Source organism: Colobus angolensis, unplaced genomic scaffold, assembly GCF_000951035.1.
Source record: "Colobus angolensis palliatus isolate OR3802 unplaced genomic scaffold, Cang.pa_1.0 Scaffold252, whole genome shotgun sequence".
Taxonomy (NCBI): Eukaryota; Metazoa; Chordata; class Mammalia; order Primates; family Cercopithecidae; genus Colobus; species Colobus angolensis.
Genome location: NW_012115733.1, coordinates 2,209,890 through 2,221,266, shown reverse-complemented (window position 1 = coordinate 2,221,266; position 11,377 = coordinate 2,209,890). Strand labels below are relative to the sequence as shown.

The following is an 11,377-nucleotide window of genomic DNA, read 5'->3' as shown; positions in this document are numbered from 1 at the left end:
TGGCTCCTGGATCTGCGGAGTGGCCTATCTGGCGGCCAGCAAGGAGGCCTAGCTCCGTTAGCTGAGGACGCTGGACTGGCTCCTTTTTCCACCCCAGGATGCTGTTATTCCAGCACAGGAAGGGGAAGTCAAAGCCCAAAGAAATTAGGATACTGTCTGACCTCTGACACCTAAAAGCAGGGACGCAGAACTGGACCCCAAGTTTACTAGGGAATTCTGCAATCTCCACCAGAGCTTTGCACATAGTAGGCACTCAGTGTATTTGCAGGGGAGGTTTATCTCCCACTGTCCCTATTGAGAAACTGGAAATGTGTGGTGGGACTGAGTACTGTTTGAGCTTTTGGAGCCAAAGAATGGTTTGGTGCTCTGAGCATTATGAGGTTATGGGACTCAAAAATTGGAAAGGGCAGGCTGGGCACGGTGGCTCATGCCTGTAATCACACTTTGGGAGGCCAAGGCAGGCGGATCACTTGAGGCCAGGAGTTTGAGACCAGCCTGGCCAACATGGCAAAACCCCATCTCTACTAAGATTATAAAAATTAGCTGGGCATGGTAGTGGGTGCCTGTAATCCTAGCTACTCAGGAGGCTGAGGCAGGAGAATCGCTTGAACCTGGGAGGTGGAGGTTGCAGTGAACTGAGATAGATCCACTACACTCCAACTTGGGTGACAGAGCAAGACTCCCTCTCAAAAAAAAAGAAAGAAAGAAAGAAAAATTGCAGAGAGCAGGTCCCTTGGAGAGTGAATGAGAGGTGGGACCCAAAATTGAGGGGGCTCTGAATGAATGCATTGGAGTTAGATAGGACACTAGCCGATGTCAGTTGAGGAAGGAGGCCTCTTCTGTGTCTGGAAAGGGGAGTGTACTGGAGACATAAGCCCTAAGCAGGGAGCATGCGGACACAGTGTGACTGTAGTGGAAGGAGGAATGGGATTGCAGTGAGAGAGGGCCTTTCACCACTACTTTGCCAAATAAGAAATTTAAGGTCTGAGAGGCTCAGGGACCTGCCCAGGTCCCTGCAGCAAGCCAACACCAGTTTCAGGCAGCTTATCTACAACACTCACTTGGTCAGTGACTATTTCACTATGGGCTGTGGATACACTGTGTCCTAATGTCCATTCTGGCTGGTTGTGCAGCCTCTCTGGTTCACCTTTCAGAGGCCCAGTATCCTCGTAGGCGAGAGGGGCTGAACAATTCCTGCTTTCATTCCACCTGCAGTCCCCTGCCTCTTTCACCTCTGACCTGACCTTGTCTAATGGGGGACACCCTGGACCTCCTTCGGAGTCTCGCTCTGTCGCCCGGACTGGAGTGCAGTGGCCGGATCTATCTCAGCTCACTGCAAGCTCCGCCTCCCAGGTTTACACCATTCTCCTGCCTCAGCCTCCCCAGTAGCTGGGACTACAGGCGCCCGCCACCTCGCCCGGCTAGTTTTTTTTTGTATTTTTAGTAGAGACGGGGTTTCACCGTGTTAGCCAGGATGGTCTCGATCTCCTGACCTCGTGATCCGCCCGTCTCGGCCTCCCAAAGTGCTGGGATTACAGGCTTGAGCCACCGTGCCCGGCCTCCTCCCAGTTCTTGTTGAGACTTCCACACCTGAATCTGGAGAGGGCAGCTTCCAATCTGGGGCTCCAGGTTTTAAGAACCTGTGGATGTGAGAGTGAGGTGCTTACACACTGTGAAGGAGAACTTGAAGCTCTGTAGCTCCATGAATGGGAGAGTCTTGCAAACTGGGGCATTGTGCAAGGGCCGAGGACAGATGGATGGTGAGGGGAGGCATCCAAGCACCAGGCAGAATCTACTAACATCGATCAGGGAGCTTGCCAACTGGATGGGAGACTCAAAGGTCTGGGGATGGGAAACTGCTTTCAGGCTTGGAGGTATTCAGGCTTGGGGAATCCTGAAGGAATGAAGGGATCCAAGGATGTCCTCAGGGGACGTGAATTACAGGGGCGGGGGCTCAGGATGCTGGATAGGTGTTCACTGAGAGAGCTGACACCAGCAGGGCCGAAATTCCAGGGGCAGGGGCAAGGACTGGGGCTGAGAGAGTAGTGCATGTGTCACCAAGGCTGCTGGCAGGGTTGGGGGTGTAGAGAGGATGCAGACATGAGGGAGGAACTCCAGCCACTGCATTGTCTGACACCTCAATGTACCCCTCTGGGAAGTGGGGGTGATGAGATATGCATAGTAAGATTGTCAAGAGAGTTTGGAACAAAGCTTCCAAATTGCTGGTGTTGTGCCTAGTCAAGTTATTTGGTAGCAGTGGAGGTGCTTATCTTTAATGTTGATTACAATCACACTATGGGAGAGCAAACCCTCACTTAGCCCTGCCCCACTGTGGATTCAAACCAATGCCCCTCTTAGCCTCATCCATTTATGAATACAACCCGATTACCCAGCTGGGTGCAGTGGGTCACGCCTGTAATCCCAGCACCTTGGGAGGTGGAGGTGGACGGAGTTGGAGACCAGCCTGGCCAACATGATGAAAGCCTGTCTCTACTAAAACAACAGAAATTAGCCGGGCGTGGTGGTGGGTGCCTTTAGTCCCAGCTACTAGGGAGGCTGAAGCATGAGAATTACTTGAACCCAGGAGATGGAGGTTGTAGTGAGCTGAGATTGCACCACTGCACTCCATCCTGGGTGACAGAGCGAAACTTCACCTCAAAAATAATAATAAGTATCAGCATCATTTTTAAAAAACCCAATTACCCCTTTTAGCCTCATGTCATTCAAGGATTAAGTCAATTTCTCTCACAGTCCCACCCAATTCATTAATTTAACAAAAGATTGTATTTATTTATTTATTAGAGACAAAGTCTTGCTACATTGGCTAGGCTGGTCTCAAAATTCTGGCCTTAGTGATCTTCTCACCTTGGCCTCCCAAAGTGCTGAAATTACAGGCATGAGTCATCATGCCCAGCCTGTTTTGAGAATTTATATTTGATTTTTTAAAAGACAGGGTCTTGCTCTGTCACTGAAAGTCGAGTGCAGTGGCATGATCATAGCTCATTGTAACCTTGAAGTCTTGGGCTTAAGTGATCCTCCTGTCTCAGTCTCCCAAGTAGCTGGGACTACAGGTGCATGCCACGACACCCAGCTATTTTAAGTTTTTAAGGGGTTGAGATATAATTGACTTCAATTTAATAGGTTTTGAATATGTTCATATCAGTGAAACAATCACTACAGTGAAGATACTGAACAGGCTGGGTGTGGTGGCTCACCTCTGTAATCCCAGCACATTGGGAGGCAGAGGTGGGAGGACTTTTTGAAGCCAGGAGTTTAAGACCAGCCTGGAGGCCGGGCGCGGTGGCTCAAGCCTGTAATCCTAGCACTTTGGGAGGCCGAGACGGGCGGATCACGAGGTTAGGAGATCGAGACCACCCTGGCTAATACGGTGAAACCCCGTCTCTACTAAAGAATACAAAAAACTAGCCGGGCGACGAGGCGGGCGCCTGTAGTCCCAGCTACTCCGGAGGCTGAGGCAGGAGAATGGCGTGAACCTGGGAGGCGGAGCTTGCAGTGAGCTGAGATCCGGCCACTGCACTCCAGCCTGGACGACAGAGCGAGACTCTGTCTCAAAAAAAAAAAAAAAAGAAAATTGTTTTCTTTTTAAGAGATGGGGTCTCACTATGTTGCCCAGGCTGGTCTTGAACTCTTGGGCTCAAACAATCCTCCTGCCTCCACTTCCAGCCTCCCAAAGAGCTGGGATTACAGGCATTAGCATTTTAAAAATAGAGACAATGTTTCTATGTTTTTAAAATAGAGACAATGTTTCACTATATTGCCAAGGCTGGTCTCCAACTCCTGAGCTCAAGAGATCCTCCCACCTCAGCCTCCCAAAGTGCTGCAATTACTGGCCTCATTCAACTATTAATGGGCATTTGGGTTATTTCCAGTTTTTGGATATTAACAAATATTATGAACTGAATTGTGTCCACCCATAAATATGTATATATATTTTGTTGTTGTTTTGTTTTTTTGAGAGAAGTCTCACTCTTATCCCCCAGGTTTGAGTGCAATGGCTCGATCTCGGCTCACTGCAACCTCTGCTTCCCGGGGTTCAAATGATTCTCCTGCCTCTGCCTCCCAAGTAGCTGGGATTAAGTCACCTGACACCACGCCCGGCTAATTTTTGTATATTTTAGTAGAGATGGGGTTTCACTATGTTGGCCAGGCTAGTCTTGAACTCCTGAACTCAGGTGATTCACCCACCTCAGCCTCCCAAGTTGCTGGGATTACAGGCGTGAGCCACTGCGCCCAGCCATAAATAAATATGTTAAAGCCCTAACCTCCAATGTGACTGTATCTGAAGATAGCTTCTTTAGGAGGCAATTAAGGTAAAATGAGGTCATTAAGGTGGAGCCCTAATCAGATAAGAATATTTAGTAGAGATAGGGTTTCACTATGTTGGCCTTGTAAGAAACAGAAGAGAGAGATCTCTGCCTCTCTCTGTGTGTGTCTCTCTCACGCCTTTACTCTCCTTCACTCTCTTAATTCCATTTGAGGACACAGCAAGAAGGCAAGCATCTGCAAGCCAAAAGGAGAGACCTCAAGAGGAAACAAATTAGCTACCACCTTGATCTTGGACTTTCCAGCTTCCAGAACTGTGAGAAACTTATGTTATTTAAACCACCCAGTCTATCATATTTTGTTACAGTAGTTATAAATGAATAAGACAAGAAATAAAGGTGCCATGAATATTTGTAAGACAAGGCTGTGTAAATGTATGCTTTCTTTTAGATAAATGCGCAGGAGTGGAATGGCTGGCTCATATGTGTATGCTTAATTTTTAAAGACACTACCAAACTGTTTTCTAAAGTTGTAGGCTGGGCGCGGTGGCTCACGTCTGTAATCCCAGCACTTTGGGAGGCCAAGGCGGGCCTTGCCTGTAATACCAGCGCTTTGGGGAGTTCCAGACGAGCCTGACCAACATGGAGAAAACCCGTCTGTACTAAAAATACAAAATTGGTGGGGTGTAGTGGTGCCTGCCTGTAATCCCGGTTACTCAGGAGGCTGAGGCAGGAGAATCACTTGAACCCTGGAGGCAGAGGTTGCAGTGAGCCGAGATCGCGCCATTGCACTCCAGCCTGGGCAACAAGAGCGACACTCCATCTCTAAATAAATAAATAAAGTTGCAATATCATTTTACATTTCCACCGGCGGTATAGGAGTTCCATTTCCTTCATATCTTCAGCAACAGTTGGTATAGTCAGGCTTTTAAATTCTAACTAGGACCTTCAGCTGACAGAGTGCGGTGCCTGCAGCAGAGTGAGGCCAAGCACTCCTGCTGGCTCCCACAGCCAGGCCTCCTTACTGGCCGCCAGGTAGGTCATCGCACGGGTCCAGGAGCCAGGCACGGGACCTGCCAGCCTCAGCCTCCAGGGCCTGGGCGGGCCGCCAGGTGAGCGCGCCCCAGAGCTCAAAATTCGTAGCTGGCTGCCCTGTGTCCACCCGGCGGACTACTGGCCATGGAGCCGCGCACAGGGGACGCCGCGGACCCTAGGGGCAGCAGAGGAGGTACAAGGATTAGAGGTGTTGGGGAAGGACAGGGCGAGTCGCCGCCACCTCGTCCCGCCTGTCTGCTCCACACCTTTTCCTTCTGACAGGTGGTAAACAGAGTGGCTCTGGCGCCTAAGTGGCGGTGGCAGGGGGAAGGGGCCCAGCGATGGAGGCTGGGCTCGAGGTCCCCCACCCACACCCACACCTGAGCGAAAGGGCCGCGCACCAGAGCAGGGGAGGGGCTCTCAGAAGTCTCCAGGGAGATGTGCGGATGTGCGGGGAGGGGTCTGCCCGTGGTCACTGGGGACACCTGGGCACTCAGGGTCTGTAGTGAACTGGGGGGAGGGGAGCTGGGGTCCCCTGGGGACCTGTGGAGGGGAATCTGGAGGTACGTGGGCCGTGGGGGAACAGGCCCTCTGAGGGAATTCATGGGGTAGCAGGGGTTGCCTTAGAGGGAGAATTGGGGGTTCCGGGGCTACGTGGTCAGGCCGTGTTCTCTCAGGATATTTGGGGAAACGGGGTCCCCTGAGATATCGTGGGCGAGGAGTTGGGCATCGAGGATGATTAGGGGGCAGTCGAAGACCTCACGTGGTGTTCGGAGGTGTCCAGGACTATTGCAGTCAAACAGCGATCTCCAGGGACACCGTGGGAGCAGGCGGGGGTGCACCGCTACCCGCGATGGTAGGGGATCGCGTGAGAAGGGAGGGGCAGCAGTGACCTCCGGAACTATCGAGGGAGTGGTCTGGGGTCGCCGGGTATCCTGAGGGCATTTCTAGGTCTTCGGGCATCCGGAAGCGTGGGGGTTGGCCGAGGCCGAGGGTCGGCGTTGACCTGTCCCCTCTCCCGCGCAGGCCGCAGCCCCTCCCGGCTAGCCGGCCCCAGCGCCCGGCAGCTCCTGGCGCGGCTGGACGCGCGCCCCCTGGCGGCGCGAGCTGCGGTCGACGTGGCGGCGCTGGTACGCAGGGCGGGCGCCACATTGCGCCTGCGCCGGAAGGAGGGTGCGTGACGGGCGCTGGGCCTCCGCTGGGGGAGGGTTCGGAGAGGAGCTGGGTTCAAAGGGGCAGGCCTGGGCGGTCGGCAACTACTGCCCTGCCTTGGGTGGGGCCAAGGGGTGCGATTTGGGGGGCGGGGATAGGAGGGTGCTTCGAGTGGGAGGAGCCTTGGGGTTATTCTAGAATATTCCTTGAGGGTTATCACAGTAGGCAAGGGCTGCATTGGTTGAGAGTGCGGAGGTGGATCCCCTTTCTGGCCGGCGGGGCTTCGAGGGTCATTTATGGGGAGGCGGGGCCTGGAGAGTGCTTGAGGGGTGGGGACGCAGCGAAGGGGCAGGCCTGAAATGTGAGTCACGGGGGTGGCGCCTATTGTGCCTTGGGGGCGGGGCTTGAGATGTCGGGAAAGGGATGAGGGTTAGAGGCTAATTAGAGGGCTTGCTATGGAAGGTTCAGGAGCCAAATTTTGGAGTAGCATTCTCCAGGGTGGGCCGAATGGTGTTACTTGAGGGATGTGTTCTGCGTGTTATTAGCGGGAGATAGGAAGGCCTGGAAGATTATTCACATGGCTGAGCCCAGGATTGTTTGTTAAGAAGGTGGGGTCAGAACAGTTATTTGTTTGGGCTGAGAGCCTTTAAGATTACTTGAGGGGATGGTGCGTAGTTAAATGGTGGGCCAGTTTGTATATGAGCTGCAGGGGCGAGGCAAGTAGATGGGGCTAGAATGTTAACTCAGGGAACAGGTCCTAGGTAGTTTCCATGGCATGTGCCCCCACAGCCCTCTCCACCGCTTTTATCTCCCAGTTGTTAGCGTGCTGGACTCTGCGGACATAGAGGTCACAGATAGTCGCCTGCCTCATGCCACTATTGTGGATCACCGGCCCCAGGTAACATCTTATCCTTCTATTGGAGGCAACCTGCCTCAGGGCAAACTATGTACACCAGTGTCCTTTATTCCAGCACCGTTGGTTAGAGACATGTAATGCGCCTCCCCAAGTGATCCAGGGTAAGGCAGGTAGTGCTCCGAAGCCATCCCAGGCCTCTGGTCTTTTCTCTGTGGAGCTGGTCCGCGGTCACGCAGGCTTTGGCCTCACCTTAGGTGGGGGCTGGGATGTTTCTGGGGACACTCCACTGGCCGTGCGCGGGCTGCTGAAGGATGGTCCAGCACAGCGCTGTGGTCGTTTGGAGGTGAGCCCTGAAGCCTCTTCCGTTGGTAGGTGCTATCCCTGCCTTTGTTTGGGTGCTCTCCTTTTGCTTTTCCAACACGACTGCATTGCACTCTTCCAGATCGGGGACCTTGTGCTCCACATCAACGGAGGGTCAACGCAGGGCCTCACGCATGCCCAGGCGGTGGAGCGGATCCGAGCTGGAGGCCCCCAGCTCCACCTGGTTCTTCGTCGGCCTCTGAAGACCCACCCTGGCAAGTCTCGAGGGGTGGGAGAGCCCCAAAAAGGAGTTGGTGGGTTTCCCAGGGGAGAGAAGTCAGAGATCAGTGAGGAGAAGAGAGAGATTCACAGAGTGGAGAGGCTGAGATTCTGGGTGGGAAGGGTTTGGTGGTCTCTGTGGGGAGGGTGTGCAAGAGGTCATGGTATTCTCACAAGTAGGGGCAGGGAGGGGCACAGGGTCCCAGGATAGGAATAAAGCAGGGACAGGGAGGGGTGTCAGTCCCAAGGATAGGAATTTCAGAGGGTGGGCTTTCCAGGTACTGGGGAGAGAGAAGGGAAGGGGTCTAGGATAAAAGCAAGTGTTTGGAAGGAAGGGTCTTAGTTCTCAGAGGGGAAGGCAGAGTGGATCTTAGCCGAGGAGGGGGGGAAATTGGATGGGGATCCAGAGGGTAGGGGGTCTAGTTCTGAAAAACAGAGGGTTGGTGGTTTGGGAGTCAACGGAGGTGGGATGAGAGAGGAGAGAGCAGGGGATCCTAGATGAGAGGGGTTTGATTTCCTTTGGAGATTGTGGGAAATGATTTCTGAGGGGCATGTTCTGGATCCAGGAGGGGAGGGGTCTCGGGAAAGGAGGTGTCGGGGTTGTGAGGGGTGGTGCCGATCCCAGAAGGCCTCGAGGGGAGATGTCTCTAAGGGCCAGGGTCTCATCTCCCGCAGCCTTTGGATTCTCCTGTCCACCCTCCGCCAAAGGCCCGGATTTCCCTTCCCTACTTCACCACCCAATCTAATCCGTAGTCTCGTCATGGCTAGATCGCAGCCCAGATCCTGGAGGGCCGGAGGTAACGGGGTGTCGCAGCAGCAGCACTTCCCTAGTTCAGCACCCTCCATCCTGGACGATGCTCAAGAAGACCCGGGGCAGCCCAGAGCCTAGTCCAGAGGCGGCCGCCGATGGCCCCACGGTTTCTCCTCCTGAGCGCCGCACTGAGGATCCCAACGACCAGATCCCGGGTTCCCCGGGGCCCTGGCTAGTGCCCAGCGAGGAACGGCTCTCGCGGGCCCTAGGGGTCCGGGGGGCAGCGCAGCTCGCTCAGGAGATGGCAGCCGGAAGGCGGAGGCACTGAGCCTACCTCTGAGGGCGCGGGGCTCACTAGTTACCGCCCAACCTGGATCCGGCGCGTGTGGCCGCCGGGCACTTGGCACTTCCCACAGAGCTTCCACTTGGTCTGGTCTCCCCTCCCGCTATGCAGTGGCTCTGCCGCACTCCCCTTGTAGCGTCAGTGGTACGACCCTTCCAGCCCGGCTAGCCTGCGCTTCTGGTTCTGGGAGGGAGAGGTAATAAAATGGTTCAATCTGGTCTTGACTTGCCAGGCGCTCGAGGCGGGGTGGGGCTGCCCAGGCCACTCTGTAAAGGAGCAGGTGGGGTTGATCCTGCTTCAAGTAATCGCTGACGAGCTTCATGCTGCTGCTTTCCTGCTTACACATGGATCTTTGCTTCCGCTGGTCCTCAGCCCGGCGTGGTTTCTTTTTCTCTTCCCGGTCTCCTGCTCCTCTCCTTATTCATCAATTTCACCTTTTTGGAGGTGTACAGGGTCTCACACATAAATTATTGTGCATGGCATGGAGAATGCAGAGGTGAGCCTGTCGTGGCGGGACTGCACCAATGTATCCACAGTCCTGTCTCGGAATCATCCAGACCCTCAACTGACGTCGGGATCGCAAGGCTAGAAGCCTAGAAGCAGGGCGACTTCCTTCGCCAGGGACCTCTAGTCTCCCACTTCCGGCCTAGTCTGCCAGCTTTTGCTGGCACGTAGGCTACCACTCTCCGGGCATCGACTGGGGCCCTGGATCCCCCTTTGGGGCGGAGCGGGGAAGGTGTGAGTCAGCGCCCCTGGGCGGGCCGGGCTAAAAAAGGCTGTTAGAACCTTTGGGCCGTGCCCCCATTTTCCGTACATGGTGAAGAACTGCAGCAGGGCTTGTGTGCACTCGCCACATACTGGGCGTTCCCCGCACGGGAGAGGCCCAGAGTTTCCTTCACCCTGCGAACAGAGCCCCGCAGCCAGGGCTTATATGGCCAGCGGGACTCCAACCGGGGTAGCCGCGAGGAAGGCACTGGCAGAGGGCAGAAATGTCCAGTCACCTCCGCTGTCACCACACCCTGAGCACTCGGCCCCATCCCCCCCAGGAGGGAAGCTGTGGTCTGACGGAATAGGCAACTTTCGCCCCTGTGGGGAGGGGACGGGGAAGGAAGAAAGAATTTAAAGGATCCGAGTGCGAGAGTTCAGGTGGCCTTGGAGAGGAAAGAGGAACCGCGAAGACAAGCTGCTAGAGCTGGGAGCTGGAGAGTGAAGAGGTGAACACTTGAGTGGTTAGAGCTGTAGATAGACATTGTGGGGAAGTGTGCCAGGGTGGCTTCCAGCTACCCCTGACTTAGAGCCTTGTGGAGATGTGGTTCTTCAGAAGTCAGCATAGGGCTCAAGAGCCCCAGTCCTATAAATACAGTCACACCCAAGAGACTAATAATAGTAACCCCAGCCACCATGTACTTAGTTTTATCCCTGCTACTGGCTCTATTGCAATATTTATTTTCATTTACAATAGTTGCACATCTACTCAACGATCCGAAAATGTCCATTTCACAGAGGAGGAAAGTGAGGCCCAGGGAGTGCAGATAGCTTGAGAGAGGAGGATCAAAGCAAGATTTAATCAAGGCCTGATTCCCAAGTCTGTCCTCTTAATTTCACCTGCATTGAAACCCAACTGTATACATTGCACTGTGCTAGGTACTGTGGAGATGCTGGAGGAACAAGACATACAATTTGTGTAGCTGATGTATGTAATGAGGGTAGACAGATGTCAGACAAAAAAGACAAGAAAATGAATAAATAAAAAACCATGCCAGTCGTGGTGGCTCACACCTGTAATCCCAGCACTTTGGGAGGCTAAGGCTGGTGGATCACAAGGTCAAGAGTTCAAGAGCAGCCTGGCCAAGATGGTGAAACACCGTCTCTACTGAAAATACAAAAATTAGCCAGGTGTGGTGGCAGGTGCTTGTAATCCCAGCTACCCGGGAGGCTGAGGCAGAGAATTGCTTGAACCCAGGAGGTGGAGGTTGCAGTGAGTCAAGATCACGCCACTGCACCCCAACCTGGGTGACAGAGCGAGAATCTGTCTCAAGTAATAATAATAATAATAATAATTATTATTATTATTCCAGGCCAGACATGGTGGTTTGTGCCTGTAATCCCAGTACTTTGGGAGGCAGAGGCGAGTGGATTGTTTGAGCCTACGAGTTTGATACCAGCCTGGGCAACATAGAGAGACCTCGTCTCTACAAAAAGCTTAAAAATTATCTGGGAGTGGTGGCTCATGCCTGTAGTCCCAACTACTTGGGACTCTGAGGTGGGAGGATCGCTTGAGCCTGGGAGGTCAAGGCTGCAGTGAGCCATGATTGCACCACTCCACTCTAGCTGGAATGGCAGTGAGACCTTATCTCAAAAAAAAAAAAAAAAAAAAA

At 53.7% G+C, this 11,377-nt stretch overlaps 1 protein-coding gene across 3 annotated transcripts; it reads left to right on the top strand.

Moving 5' to 3' along the window:
- Positions 1 to 5,390: 5,390 nt before the first annotated feature.
- On the top strand, positions 5,391 to 10,725 carry MAGIX (MAGI family member, X-linked). 3 transcript variants are annotated; one of them, XM_011946668.1, is made up of 6 exons: positions 5,416 to 5,511; positions 6,345 to 6,491; positions 7,286 to 7,368; positions 7,442 to 7,669; positions 7,769 to 7,940; positions 8,659 to 9,217. In XM_011946668.1, exons 1-6 carry the CDS (start codon positions 5,463 to 5,465, stop codon positions 8,982 to 8,984), a joined length of 1,005 nt encoding a protein of 334 aa, XP_011802058.1. In that variant the 5' UTR covers positions 5,416 to 5,462; the 3' UTR covers positions 8,985 to 9,217. The 3 variants fall into 3 exon arrangements, with proteins under 3 accessions (XP_011802059.1, XP_011802058.1, XP_011802060.1); XM_011946669.1 differs by lacking the exon at positions 7,442 to 7,669 and having other exon boundaries at positions 5,391 to 5,511; XM_011946670.1 differs by lacking the exon at positions 7,442 to 7,669 and having other exon boundaries at positions 8,674 to 10,725.
- The last annotated feature ends 652 nt before the right edge of the window (positions 10,726 to 11,377 follow it).

What these genes read in the sequence shown, in the direction of transcription:
- MAGIX (XM_011946668.1), top strand. Translation starts at nt 5,463, where the DNA reads ATGGAGCCGCGCACAGGGGACGCCGCGGACCCTAGGGGCAGCAGAGGA. An exon ending in CCCTAGGGGCAGCAGAGGAG is followed by an intron (nt 5,512 to 6,344) that starts GTACAAGGATTA and finishes TCTCCCGCGCAG; the next exon opens with GCCGCAGCCCCTCCCGGCTA. An exon ending in TTGTGGATCACCGGCCCCAG is followed by an intron (nt 7,369 to 7,441) that starts GTAACATCTTAT and finishes CCTTTATTCCAG; the next exon opens with CACCGTTGGTTAGAGACATG.